The 15,523-nt window shown below is 35.1% G+C and overlaps 1 protein-coding gene across 2 annotated transcripts in view; it reads right to left on the bottom strand.

The window, feature by feature from the left end:
- The window catches only part of LOC126380289 (atrial natriuretic peptide receptor 1), a 206,382-nt gene that overhangs the window by 146,458 nt on the left and 44,401 nt on the right, over positions 1–15,523 (bottom strand). The window contains exons 2-3 of one of the 2 annotated variants that reach the window (XM_050029595.1): positions 8,875–9,162; positions 5,368–5,557 (exon numbers count right to left, since the gene is read on the bottom strand). In XM_050029595.1, the coding sequence (XP_049885552.1) occupies positions 5,368–5,557; positions 8,875–9,072 (388 nt within the window). In that variant the 5' untranslated portion in view covers positions 9,073–9,162. Of the gene's footprint in view, positions 1–4,387; positions 4,491–5,367; positions 5,558–8,874; positions 9,163–15,523 lie in introns of those variants that run through there. The other variant, XM_050029597.1, reaches the window with a different exon arrangement.

Below are 15,523 nucleotides of genomic sequence, written 5' to 3'. Positions count from 1 at the left end.
ACTATACCATGTTTTATGAGCAAATAAATAGTTTTGATTTTTTTGAATTTTTTTATAGGTAGTGAAGGAAGAAATTCAAGTTTGGAATCTGTCACTATGTTCTAAGGAAAAATATATTTTCTAATCCAGTTTTCGTATTAGTTATTTCTGCAAGTAAAGTATCCTTAGTTTTTGGGGATCCTTGATAAAGCCATCTAGCTCTATCAGGATTATGGGAAAATGATGAACCAAAACAAAGAATCTGTTGACCAATCATGGAAACATGTCAATTCAAATCACGTTAAAGTTCCGTCACCGACCATTATGTTGCAAGACATTTTGGGCCTTGCAGATCAGCTTAAACTTACAACACCACCTCTGGGAAAAAAAAAATAACGATAAAACAATGAATGAGGCCATCCTGCTAACACCAACACAGCATAAAACCCAGACCTGCTCTGGAAGAGAGTAGTAGAGTATGCATAATTTTGCTTTCTTTGTAACCTATACCAAGTAATCCATCGATAAAATGCATTCGAAGATTTACATAACTACGGCATCCAGCCAGCCATGTCAGGTAGGGTATTATAATATTACAATATTGAAATCGATAATATTTTTGCTACAATAATAAGGTACGGTAGGTAAGGCAGGTAAGGTGGCTACTGCCACTAACATTTTGTAAGTAGATACAACAGTAAAAAGTAAGCATTTCGCCAAAGTCTGACTACCTTTTTAGATGTTCACTGTAGAATTACATTTTAAATTTGTTTTTTTTTCATAACTCCTGAGCCTGACAACTTATCAGCATACAGCAGAAATGCTTCGTTCTGAGTTTTCGTTCGTGGTCGCACGAAATAAAATAGCTGAGGAATTACTTATGAAAATGACCAAGAAAGAGAAGATATCGTGCCTCCACAGGGGAGATTCTTGTTACGACAGCTTTGGAACAGTCGGACACTGTATTTTCAGCCGATTATGATGTTCGGACATAGGCAGCCATTCCACACCTTTCATACAGTTATTTAGTACTAAACACGTGACGAAAACGGAAGCACAAATAAGTCGTTGTGCTTTTGATTTATGCTATCTGTGAACTAAAAAAAATGGAAAATGGTATGATTGCGGAGTTGCCTAAATATGAAAATGTAAAAAAGTGGTTTATACAATGGCCGAAATCAAGCATTGAAAGTTCCCAAAATTCAACACAAATTGCCAAAAGACGTAATAGTGCCAGAAAAATACATATTGGTCCATTATAATGATGGGGTCAGAACTCTCTTTTTCTGTTCTCCTGATACTGAAAGCATATTAGAAAACTTTGATGTTTATTTACTTGATGGCACTCTCAAAGCAAGCCCGCTACCGTTCAAACAGTTAAGAAATTAAAATGAAGAATACAAGGATTACACGAAAAACTGAAAACTACCTACCTACAAATTAGTTGAGAAATTAATAAAACATTGGAAAATTAAAAGGCGAAAAATATAAGCTTCAGCCACTTTCCAGAAATCATTGCAGCTTTTGTTTAAGTTGAGGAGAAGTAAATAAGTTTTTATGATATAAGTTGACGGAGAAGCAACCAATCAGTTGGTTTTTCTTTTAATACAAATAAAATAATTTGATACTTTATTTTTTTACCACTAATATCGGCATATGTACCAGGTGACCTTATATGACTAAGGGGCTCTAGTTATGAAAATGGAGTAAAAGGTCTCCAATGGTAACTGGTTGCGAAACAGCGACATAAAATCCACATTCATAACTAGTTAGAAAAACCTAGTTACAACTTGTAGAAAATCATGAAAAATCCTGAGTCTCCTACGACTCTGATTTAATGTTATGTTTTGTTTCCTTTTTGATAATAAAATGTGGTAAGTGATTCATCAAGCGATGTAGAAAATATGAGAATTACTCAACGAAGAACATACCTACAGTGCAAGAATTAACTACATACTATATGGAAATGACGTATCAATTCAATGTTTGGTTTTGACTTTCGGCGGGAAAATTTGAAAATCTTATTAACCTATTAGAGAACCATTTGGATCGAAACACCAACAGAAACAACACCTTTTAAATTTCGGTATCTGAGTATGAAAACAACCTAGCCTCGGACAGTTAAGAAAAATCGACACACACCTCATTCATTAAAATTGTACCGTTGGGATGTTTCGAGGGTACTATAAAAAAAAAAACACTTTGTATCTAGATACCTATGCGCCAAACACATCCACACATCACCCTTCTTGGCAGTCGGATCACAAAAATGGCGGGGAAAGAATGCGGCATACGTTTTTCATTTAGAATTTAAAAGTGGAATCTACAAGCATTCTATTTTACAAGCCCTGTATATTTTTTTTTAATAAACGTAATTTACACCTTTTTGTAAGTAACCGAGTCGTCGATATCCCTCATTCGGCGCTTAACGCTATGGACCCATTAGGGTCGATTAATTCTTTCAAATTTTATATCCTCAGACGACGCTCTGAGCCGAGATTCGCGCCTAAGTGTTGTCTTAAATTTTGTGACGGGTAAGAGCCCTAAGCGCTCCCCATTTGTTCGGCCAAGTTGTTAATGCCATCTGCCGCAGCGGCAGCGGTACAATAAGTGACGTCAAAAAAAGACTGTACCATCTTATCTTCACTTACATCAGGAGAGAATGTGGTTAAACATGAACCTATAAAAAACATCTAAATTGGCTAGATATTAAATTAAATTTAATTAGTTAGGTATCTAAGTTGTCCAATAGAGCAAAGTGGAAGAGAAACAAAGAAGGCAGACCACAACATCAGATGGGAATAATAAATAAGAGGGAGATAGAGAGGTACCTAAGTTGTCTATTCCTGAACTGTATAGTGTAGGCCCTAGATCTTTAGGTACCCTAAAACATCTAGTTGATCAAATAATTGTTCAACATAGTACCTATCACAATTTCACAACCACATCATTTCTTTTGTGATATTCTTCCTTATTCTTTGAAAATTGGTAGATAGGTATCCAATATTGTGTTCAAATCTTGGTCAGCCAATGTGATGTAACTTTTACTGATTAGTGTTGGTAGTAAGCCATATTAGTCTCTCACAAGTTAGGTACAATTTCTGAAGCCGGTAGCCTCAATTTGTCAATGCAATAATCACCAAACCAACAAATCTGAAAATTATAATTTAGTGTTGTAGATATAGCTACCTATGTTTTGGCCCAAATGATTAATATGGGCATTATTAATAATGCAACTTCATTATTTATCGCATTGCCTGGTTATTATTATATTGCTACTTGACAATTTGGAATTTGTTAATAAAACCAAATAATGAGTCTGAATACTGAAACTTTATTTTATCTTTTATAATGCCAAATAAATGGTCAAAACTAAAACAATTTTTCAGTTAAATGTTCAGAAGCTACTTGTTAATTTTAAGTTAAATTCAGAAGATGCGAAGGCAAAACTCATGAAATTAGGGTATCCAGTAAGCACACACTCCTGGAGAAGAGCAAGAGACCCCAACATGGACGAAGAGGATGATGAGGGCCCCCCGCCACGAAGAGTACAAGGATGTTAAGAAGATATACACAAGAGAGGAATCCTGCACATCTAGACTGATTATGAGATAAGCATAGATAAGTAAGACAATAATTCATAGATTTAAGAGAACCTAATCAGTATTGAAGTCAGGTAGTAATAATTATAATAAAAAAATATCTTCATCTTTGTATCTTTGTCTTAAATATCTATGTTTTTATTACTTTGCTCAAAACTTGATGGACAATATGTACAATGTCCGGTCAATTTGATTTTATTAACCTTGTAACAATAATAATAAAAGGAATTTATTTTGAGCATATTGATAATTAATATGCTAGAATTAGTAATGGATTCATCACCTATGTGGTGGTCACTACAAATTTAATAATAAATCTTATAATTTTTATTATAATGAATTAGATGGCTGTAGTTTACCAAATATATGATCTCCTGGTAATAATAATATTAAAATAAGCCCTCAGATCTTATAGCTACATAGGCAACATATTTAAAGAATAAAATTACTGAGCTAAGTATACTATGTACCTGTCTATTTAGTCAAGACGATAAACAGATACCTAATTAATAAATCGTTTAAATTATTGACTTATTTAGTATGGGCCAATCTCTGTAACGACAGAGAACATTTTGAATTAGTACCTAAATAAATGTAGGTATTCATTTCACACCCGTAACCTCTGTCGGGGTGGGCAGTGTCACCAGTCAGATAATATCAAAAACCCATACAATTTATTCGGTAAATATCTTACAAGACAATTTATAAGAACCTACCGTTGAGAAATATTTGAGCAAGCGTTTTTAAATAGGTAAGTATTTGCGCTGTCTTCTTATTTTCATCGTTTTCATAATGATTTCACATACCTATAGATAAAAATAAGACGTAATGACTTTGGACACAAACGAAACACTTTCAAAATTCTAATTCTATCGATTTGCAAAAAACAAAAGATCAAAATGGTCAAATGTCAAACTTAGTGTTGCCCGAAAATATGAAAATAGACGTAATAGAAGTATCGATTAATAATCGATTATTTTCTGAGTCAAAATTACTTACATAATCGATATGCCTAGGTATGCATTACCGCAATAGAAACATGTCGATCTATAATCAAAATTTGTGGTCGTTTTTGGTGGTGGTTCAACGGCAACGATACATCTTGCAACAGCTTCAATGAGGGACTTTCCGCAAAAAATATCGGTAGTGTCAAGCTATCGATAATCCAAATTTAAAATTATCGATGATCTGTGTCGAAACTATTGTTTTTCTTTTTAAATATTGAGAGTCAACAGAATCAGAAACAAACAATAAAAAAAAATCCACTAAGTAGTAGCAAAAAAAAATACTGCGCTTTTATTTGTAGAAAAAACTTTTTTCTTTTTTCGTATTAGATAAAAGTACGAATGGATGGAAAAGCTATCCATCCTGCTAGCTTGACGTTTTGACGAACTCCACGGACCGCAGCGGGGGAAGTTTTCTTCAATGTTTAACCGACGACAGAAAATGAGAAGGTTCTATGTTCAACGGTAAGCTTTTTACTGTAAGCTTAATTAATTAAAACTTATTAGGTATATAGGTACCTAAGTACCTGGTACATTTAGGCTGTCTCGTAAATAATAGATTAAACAATTTGATTACTTACTTAACACAGCCTACATTAAAAACTGTGATTCTTAAGGTTTTTTTTTTATTTTTTCTGTTTTATTCGGTGTTTATTTTTTCCAGCATGCGGAACAAATGCGATGCCGTGCTGCCATTTTTACCCACATATAATATATGTATAATATTGGTACGCACATGAAGTCGCGCCTCGTCCACGTAAAGTTTTTAACAAAATACTCACCTAAGGCAAAATCACAGGCCGGCCCGAAGAAGACGTGTGCACAGTCGTTATACGCGTCGATGGCCGATATTACGGCGTACGCTGCGTCACAATCTGTGACGTCATACGCTTGCCATTCAAAGTTCAGCCAACTGGGGAAAGCTTCCTTCACAGTCGGATGCTGGAGAGCCAACTCTAGTACCGGTTTCACCTGAAAACATAATATTTTAAATAGATACCTAGTAAAACCTACATCAATTTTTCAATTATAAGGACCAATAAACAAGGTCTAAGTATTGGCTCATTTCAACTTATCTACTGGTACCTACCTATACTTTGAATCAATGCAGGTACTTAAATGTAGGTAGGTAAAAATTTTTGTTTACAGAACGCAATCAATCAAACAGTTAATCTTTCTGATTTTCTTTTAGGTAAATAAACGCTATGAAGTTGTTATTTCAGAGATATTTGTTGTTAATGCTTTCCTTATTTAATTTTGTTCATTAGCTACCTAGGTACCTACCGAGCAAAAACTACGCTTAATGTTGTTAGGTAAGTATAGGAAAGACTATAGATGTTAAAACCATTTAAACCAATCCGTTTGTAAATGAAAAAAGAAACCGTTTAAAACCGAAATCAACCATTTATTTCGGTTTAAAACGGCTGCTCTTGATGATTCGGTTAAGTTAATTAGATATAACTATATTTTCTTGATTTTACCGAGGTAGGGATATAACGGAGTACTTACCTATAAATTGAGTAAAGAATTTTTGAATGTGTAATAAGTATACTGTTATTGTTATGGCTTGCTATTCTGTCTTTATTTCATGTTTCTTACTTCTAATTTCTAAACCTTGGCCGCCAAAGACCTCGCCCTAAAAAATATATTAACAAATAATTGGACTATGAAATGAGCACACCGCTCCTACGCGCATGCGCGAACGAAGAAGATACTGAGTCGGCGCGTCAGAGTGCGCAGCCATCTTCCGCAAATATGTGTGTATAAAACTATAAACTATCTTTAAAATTATACTAAACAACTAAAACACTAAACTAATTATCTTAAAACTATAACTAACCCGGCCGGGCACTAACAAACTAATAAAATACTAATAATACATAGAATTAAACCGAGGAGACCTGTGAGCAGCGGCGGCCGAGGTAAGTCTTAATCTTATTCTTTTTCTTTACACCTTTTACTTTGAAGCGGGCCAGGGCAGTTCTCTCCCCACGTCTATTCTTTATTTTAATTTACAAACCCATTTTTCTATAAAATTCCATTCCAATTGGCCTCTGGCTTACGCAGCACGACAGAACGTCCGTTCAAGCCACGCCAGTTATTGATAATAATTTACTTAGCGTGTTTAGTTCTATAGGTACTTTTTATTGATATTCTATAAACTAATAATACGAAACATGACGTCAAGTGACCAAGAGTTGCCCATAATGAAGTTTAAAATTAACACTGTTCTTTTATTGTTGTGGGCGAGTTTTCAACGGTTTTAAACGAATTATTTGGGGTTTAAAACGGCAACATTTGGTTCAAAACGTTTTAAATCTGTTGTTTTACATCTATAGGAAAGACTGACACAAAGACTAAACTAATTCCATTGTGTTTGAAAGGGGAACGAGTCGATAGGTACTTAATCAAGTTTGTTTACAGTACGCTACGTCTTAAGGCGGCTGTATATTCTCGAGCGTAATGCTCTCATCAAGTCTCGCCGAGAGCTCTCGCCTGAGAATCCTATCCGCGAGGACTTACTAAATAGTATCTCTAAATACTTACACTCTCGTCTTTTCACTCGCACAGCTCGCTGTGCACTGAAGCATGCGAGAAGAATGTAAACAGGGTGACTGACAATTTCGATAATGCTGCGTTTTTCAATGTCGTTCTAAATAGTAATAAAATTAATAGTCAAGACAGAAAACAAAATCGAAATACTTAATTACCTAACTACGTTGATAAATGTAACAATTGTCTACATACAGCTATCCGAAATCAGGTAAGTATTTAGGAACACGTGCCTCGTTAACGGAACGGAGCATTCTCTCACCGTTGACTTTAATCATCAATACTTACCTACTTACTATTTGGTGTCAGAAGGCTTACCTATTGAAAAACTGATTTTTACTGAAAAATCAAATCTGTGAGGTAAGCGGACCTTGTGAAAACGGAATAACGCTATAATGATGTCCACGTGAGTAGAATGACGCTATAAAAATAGACTTTAACCCTATCGGCGCTCTCGACATTTCTCGCTAAAAGCTTTGACTCGGGTGTTCTTAAACCACCACAGGAGCAGGCGGGTAAGAGGTGCTGAAGCGAGGCGACCTGACAGTCTAGAACTCGGCAAGCTTCGCAGTCTCTCGGCGAGAGTGTACATCCGCCATTATGTTTTTATTTTACATCTTGTGTACGTGTATGTATACTTCCTCAAACCCTCGCTCAATGATGTGGGGAGACATAATTACTAGAGATTGCTATTTGCTTTATTTTAACAAAAGACGTTATAGTATACTGCAGGAAAACAGTATTTCCCTGAGGGGCTTTACTTAGGAGCTGTTTTACAAAAAATAATCTGGATACCTTTGTCCACAATCGCATACGTACACTCAATTTTATTCTTCTATGAGAAGTTAGAGAAAACTGTGAGTAAATCTTCTTTGTACCTACTGTGAGTAGGTAGTTGTTACACCTATTTTACACATTTTATTGTGTGTGAATCGGGTCGGTGGAGATGTTTTACGACATCTATCTTTATGTATATTTTTCCAAAAAGACAGTCATGTAATTCAGCCTGTAGTAATCCTAAGTGTCCTACCCAAACAAATGACAGTCTCACAAAGTGATTTGGAAAATTGGAATCGAACCCGGACCTTGATCGTCTAATCATTAGACCACAAAGGCTATTTTGTGATTGATTTCACTCACATACATAATGGTGCTAATTCCTGTAAATACCATCTAATTTTATTTTAGGTTATATCTGTCATTTTCTTATCCGCCGAAAAGGAAAGGGACGGGTAATCGACAAGCATAAAATTTATGGAACACACGTCAATTTTAAGCACAAATCTAAAACAACCGTCTAAAAATTCGCCCGGGTTATTCATTTATTTACGCATTCTTCCTAAAATTAAGAGCTGTCAATCATCCGTCCCTTTCCTTTTCGGCGGATAAGAAAATGACAGGTATAACTTAAAGTAAAATTAAGAGATGTCTGCAGGAATCGGGGCCAATACATTATTAAAAGCCACCAGCGCGTTGTGTGTGTGTGTGTGTGTGTGTGTGTGTGGTGTGTGTTAGTTTGCTACGAATTTGTGTTTTTTTTGTCGACATAGAATAAACAATACTACGTAGGTATGGGGACACTCTCCGCCCCGCACCAATACGAGTTTGGGGCGAGTTTTGTTTACCTTTTTCTCGTGGGGGTCACTTTAGCGTGCACAGACTGACAGTCTCGCGCGGTAATGGTAAATAAGATTTTTGTGTGGAGTATCCGGTTTGTGGGTGAAAAAAAAACTTACAACTGCCAGTGAAGCGTCGTAGGTGGTGTTGGCCGGCAGCAGTATGGCTGCCCGTATGGTGCAGTTGTTCTTGTCATCGCACACGTGCTCGCACGTCCGCAGCCGCGGCTCCTCTCCTCTGCAGTTCTGACTGCGGACTCCAACCACCAACACCAACAACACTACGCACCACCGCATTTCAACGTAATAGATTCTCATCACACATTTTCCATCACTACCATTTTTACTACATTTCTTTACAACGAATCAACACTTTCACTGTATTTTCACATTTCATTTCAAATATACCTGCAACAAAAAAAACAGATTTAAGTATTTCATACAAGGTGTTTGTGACATCGTAACGAAAACTTTGAGTGATGGTTCAGACCATGATTCTGAATTGATATTAGAAGTAAATCAAGTGGAATTTTCCTTCCAAAACGCATGGAACTAAAATAATTAAAAAAACGCAAAAAATTTCATGAATTTTCCGACATGAAATTCCACTTGATATCAACTCGTAACATCGTAACGAATACTGAGAGGAATGGTTCAGCTCATTTTTTTGTGTTAATATCAAGTGAAATTTTCCATCGCAAAAGCATAGAACTGGAAATAATTTAAAAAGAACTAAAAAAACAACATAAAGGAGATCATCGGATTTCGGCCCAGAAGTCAAAGTGCCGGCCAAAAAATAATTTTGCTATATTCCGTTAGACCTTATCCGTCTGAGTATTTATTACTATGGCACCAAAGCTGTAGGGTCAATATCTTCGGTTTTATTCGAATTAAAAGAACTGTATTTTTCATACATTTTTGGTGAAAATGTAAAGTGCCGGCCAAGTAACAATAATGGTATATATCCTTAGAACTTATCCATCTGAGCATTTATTACTATGGCACCAAAGCCGTAGCGTCAATATTTCTGTTTTTATTCGAATTAAAAAATAAACTTGTTTTTTCATACATTTTGGTGAAAATGTAAAGTGCCGGCCAAGAAACAATATTGGTATATCCCGTTAAAACTTATCCCTTTGACCATTTATTATTATGGCACCAAACGTCTATGACCATTATTTTGGCTTTTATTGGACTTTACGTTTTAGTTTCTAAGTGAAAAGTGCCGGTCAGCAAAAACACATGTCAAAACTATCGAGAAGATACCTGTAAACATTATTCACTATGACAATAAACGTGTATGACCATTAGTTTGGCTGTTGTTGGATTTTTAAAATCTCGATTCTTGATTTATTTTGTTATAAAATAAAATATGACAGGCGCGTTATTTAAAGGATCGTGAGAATGTTTATTACTATGACATTAAACGTCTATGACCACTATTTTGAACTCAATTAGATTTCTCAAAAATCTGGAGTTTTCATAGATACCTACACTTTGGCGAAAAAAGTTTTATCTGGCGATAATGCAGGTAAAGGCGTAATATCGTGGTCGTCTTTGGACACATTTTTATTAATCAAAAATAGGTTTTCGTTTGACCACTATCTCACCTGATGGCGATAGACGCTTTAGAAGCTTATTTTTTTTTTAAGAAAAGTGAGGTACGATGCTATGTCGGCCGAGTAGCACCAGGACATTGTGATCGGCATACATACAAAGTACAACTGCCCGACTCCTGTCTTCCCTAACAGCTACTTCAGACGTCATGCCAAAATACGTGTTTCGTCACTAGATGGCAAGCTTATCTTTGGAGGGTGGTAACCATCTACGGTCAAGATGAATCAATACCATAATTCGACCTAAACTTAGGCCGTAACGTTGAGTCGAATGCAATAACTACAGCCAACGTCATATCTAAAATCAGATAGTATTAATATAGAAGTTCACCTAACAACACACAAAACAAAAACACAAAGTATTTATCTGACTAATAACTAGTCATAGGGAAAGCTCTGCTTATTGTCATTGTTAAAATGTATATAAAAAAAGTTTTTTTTAAAAAAGCCAAAGTCGATATTTGGTAATATAGTAAAAAAATACGTTTCAAGTCGTTTACCAAAAGATTTGACTTATTTTATTTCGCTGGCTGACATTTTCCCATTTGAACCAAAACGGAAAGAGAGACGAATAAAAGTCAAAATAATGGTCAAAAATGTTTTGCGCCAGATTATTAAATGTTCTAAAGGTCCTTTGTAATCCGCCGTACCGCAAGTTTTGCCTAAAGCACTTTATTTTTAAACAAAACAAAAAATAAATCAAGATTTTTAAAATACAATAAAAGGTAAACTAATGGTCATACACGTTTGGCGCTATAGAAAAAAATGTTAACAGGCATCTACTCAATACTCTCAACATGGTATTTTTGGTGGTCGGCACTTTTCACATTTGAACTAAAACGTAAATTCCAATAAAAGTCAAAATAATGGTCATAGATATTTGGTGTCATATTAAAAAATATTGAGAAGCAACTATTAGACAGATTTGACGTATTTAATTCGATGGCCGGCATTTTAACATATTAACCAAAACGGAAAGTCCAATAAACGTCAAAATAATGGTTATAGAAGTTTGGCGCCATACTAATAAATGTTCTAACGGTTCTTTGTAATACGCCTGTATCCCTTTTATTCCCAACGGACATAATATTTTTTTTACAAAATGTATGAAAAATCGAGATTTTTAAAATCCAATTAAAGCCAAACTAATGGTCATACACGTTTGGTTTCATAGTAAAAAATGTTCACAGCAATGTACTCGAAAGGTTCGACACATTTTTTTTCTCTGGCCGGCACTTTCGAATTTGGGCCGGCCAAAGTATGGAGAGCCGATGATCTCCTTTATTTTGCAACGGAAAATTCCACTTGATATTGACTCAGAAACTCAGAATCATGGTCTGAATCTTACCCCTCAGTATTCGTTACGATGTCACTAACACCCTGTATACTTCGGCTACAAGGAGAAGGTAGAGAATATTTAAGTAGCTACCCTATGTTACGTATGGATTAGGAATTTAACTATCTTCATTAGGGGGGTTAAAAAGGCCACGTAGAAGCAAGTCATCTAAAAGTGCGTTTGCATTGCAAACAAATGTCAAATAACAATATTGCTATGTGTGTAGTCTAGTTTGATTTAAACTTTAAGTTTTGGAACTTGGATAAAAAAGGATAATTAGACCTAGACAACTTTGAAAAGCTCGCTTGGCTGTATTTGAGATGTACCTAGTGAGAAACCCTGAAGTACTGAACTAAACTTTAGATAGAACATACACATACATACATAAACTCACGTCTATTTCCCACCGGGGTAAGCAGATACTATCCATTTGCTTCGATCCTGACACACTTCCCTTGCTTCCCCCACATTCATCAATCGCTTCATACACGCACATATTAGGTAGAAAAAGGAAATAATTAGAAGGTATTATATACTAACAAGCACTACTTACTGCGCTATGTTATGCCTTCCTATCAAAATACGTTCAAAAATTAATTCCTTAAAAAGTATGTTAGAAAGTACAAAACGCGAGAGTGCACCTAAACCTATTGTACCTATAGGTATACCTACACTAAATAATACGAATTGGCGCAGCAATGGACACATTTTATCTTTACAGTTTATTCTCGTCAATCGATAAATTGATAGGTGCTGGATAGCCGATAGTCGAGAGTAAGATAACTGGTTTATTTCTGTCTTTGATTTGAAACGATAAGCGAAACGGCAGATTAGATATTGTGCATTAGAATCTATCAGGTTCAGCTACTATCATGGCGGCAGAATTGTTAAGTGGGGAGATAAATGTAGTTTTATTTTATTAAGTAAGTACGGTCACGAGTACTAATATGTATACACTTTGAAACCATGTCACATTAACTTTTTTGACAAATTAAACCGCATGTGTCTCATTTAATGTCAAACTTGATAGTGTGACAAGGTTCTAAAGTGGGTACATGATATTTACTCAAGAATGTACCGACTGTTAGGCGAAACTAAATCGATCGACATAGGGCATCACCACTTCAGCCACGCCAAAGTGACATTACAAATTTTCACTTTGACAGTTCTATCTTCCCATGTGCATAGAAGTTGTTGTTAAAGTTATCATCTCCCTCGCGTTATTTCGTTTTTAAAGTTCCGTGTTTAACGGAACTGACTGACTAAACCAGCACAATATGTAAAGATTAGGGAAATGCATTTTTCCGTTTCATTATGATGTTTTCCTTCACAGCTGAGCACGTGATAATAATTGAATATTCTATTTACTTATTTATTTTAAAAAAAACCAACTGGTATAAAAATACAGTTAATTCTTAAACAAAAATCCATACTAATATTATAAATGCGAAAGTAACTCTGTCTGTCTGTCTGTCTGTTACTCTTTCACGCCTAAACGGCTCAACGGATTTTGATGAAATTTGGTATGGTGATAGATGATAACCTAGAAATGGTCATAGGCTATAAATAATCACGCCATCGTTCTTAGGGGGTAGGCAGTTGGCAGATAACTAAATTGATTTAGTGATTTGTAGTCGTTTTTGTTGGGACTTTTGCTCTTTCACGTCTAAACGGCTGAACGGATTTTAATGAAAGGAGATCATCGGCTCTCCATACTTTGGCCGGCCCAAATTTAAAAGTGCCGGCCAGAGAAAAAAAATGTGTCGAACCTTTCGAGTAGATTGCTCTGATCATTTTTTACTATGACACTAAACGTGTATGACCATTAGTTTGGCTTTAATTGGATATTAAAAATCACGATTTTTCATACATTTTGTAAAAAAAAATATTATGTCCGTTTGGAAAAAGGGGATACAGACGTATTACAAAGGACCGTTAGAACATTTATTAGTATGGCGCCAAACTTCTATGACCATTATTTTGACGTTTATTGGACTTTCCGTTTTGGTTAATATGTTAAAATGCCGGCAATCGAAAAGAATACGTCGAATCTGTCTAATATTGCTTCTCAATATGTTTTAATATGACACCAAACATCTATGACCATTATTTTGACTTTTATTGGAATTTACGTCTTAGTTCAAATGTGAAAAGTGCCGACCGGCAAAAATACCATGTAGACAGTATCGAGTAGATGCCTATTAACATTTTTTTCTATAGCACCAAACATGTACGATCATTAGCTTGGCTTTTATTTTATTTTGAATATCTTGATTTCTTATTTATTTTGTTTAAAACTAAAGTGCTATGGGCAAAAATTGCGATACGGCGGATTACAAAGCAACTTTAATACAACTTTGAACATTTGATAATCTGGCGCAAAACATTTTTGACCATTATTTTGACTTTGGCTTTTATTGGACTTTTTAAAATCTTTATTTTTTATACATTTTAACAATGACAACAAGCAGAGCTTTCCCAATGACTAGTTATTAGTCAGATAAATACTTTGTGTTTTTGTTTTGTGTGTTGATAGCTGAACTTCTATATTAATACCATCTGATTTTAGATATGACGTTGGCTCTAGTTTTTGCATTCCACTTAACGTTACGGCCTAAGTTTAGGTTGATTATTATGACCGTAGATGGTTACCACCCTCCAAAGATAAGCTTGCCATCTAGTGACGAAACTCGTATTTTGGCATGACGTCTGAAGTAGCTGTTAGGGAAGACAGGAGTCGGGCAGTTGTACTTTGCATGTATGCCGATCACAATGTCCTGGTGCTACTCGGCCGATAACGTAGTACCTCTATCACCCCACTGTATTTTCCTTGTATACACACATTTCTTAAAAAAAGTAGCTTCTAAAGCGTAAACTCAAACCTATTTTTAATTTATAAAAATGTGTCAAAAAGACGACTATATTACGCCTTCAGCAAGATAGTTCCATTATAAAACCGGATAAAACATTTTTCGCCAAAGTGTAGGTATCTATGAAAACACCAGATTTTTGAAAAAGCGAATCAAATTCAAAATAGTGGTCATAGACGTTTAATTCCATAGTAATAAACATTTTGACGATCCTTTACATAACGTGCCTGTTATATTATATTTTTTTACAAAATGAATCAAAAATCAAGTTTTTTTTAATCTAACAAAAGCCAAACTAACGGTCATACCCATTTTTGTCATAGTGAATAATGTTTACATCTTCTCGATAGCTTTGACGTGTGTTTTTTGCTGACCGGCACTTTTCACACAGAAACTATAACGTAAAGTCCAACAAAAGTCAAAATAATGGCCATAGACGTTTGGTGCCATAATAATAAATGGTCAAACGGATAAGTTATAACGGATTATACCAATATTGTTTCTTGGCCAGCACTTCACATTTTCACCAAAATGTATGAAAATTCATGTTTTTTTAATTCGAATAAAACCGATAATATTGACCCTACAGCTTTGGTGCCATAGTAATAAATGCTCAGATGGATAAGTTCTAAGGATATATACCATTATTGTTACTTGGCCAGCACATTACATTTTGACCAAAAATGTATGAAAAATACAGTTTTTTGAATTCGAATAAAACCGAAGATATTGACCCTACAGCTTTGGTGCCATAGTAATAAATACTCAGGTTGATAAGATCTAACGGAATATAGTAAAATTATTTTTTGGCCGGCACTTTGACTTCTGGGCCGAAATCCGATGATCTCCTTTAGTAAGGTAATAGTTGGTTATCTAAAAACGGTTGTACGATCAAATTGATCACGTCATCGTACTTAGGGGGTAGGAAGTAGGCAGAAAACTGAATT

This window comes from Pectinophora gossypiella, chromosome Z, assembly GCF_024362695.1.
Source record: "Pectinophora gossypiella chromosome Z, ilPecGoss1.1, whole genome shotgun sequence".
Lineage (NCBI taxonomy): Eukaryota > Metazoa > Arthropoda > Insecta > Lepidoptera > Gelechiidae > Pectinophora > Pectinophora gossypiella.
This window is presented reverse-complemented; position numbering and strand designations above follow the sequence as displayed.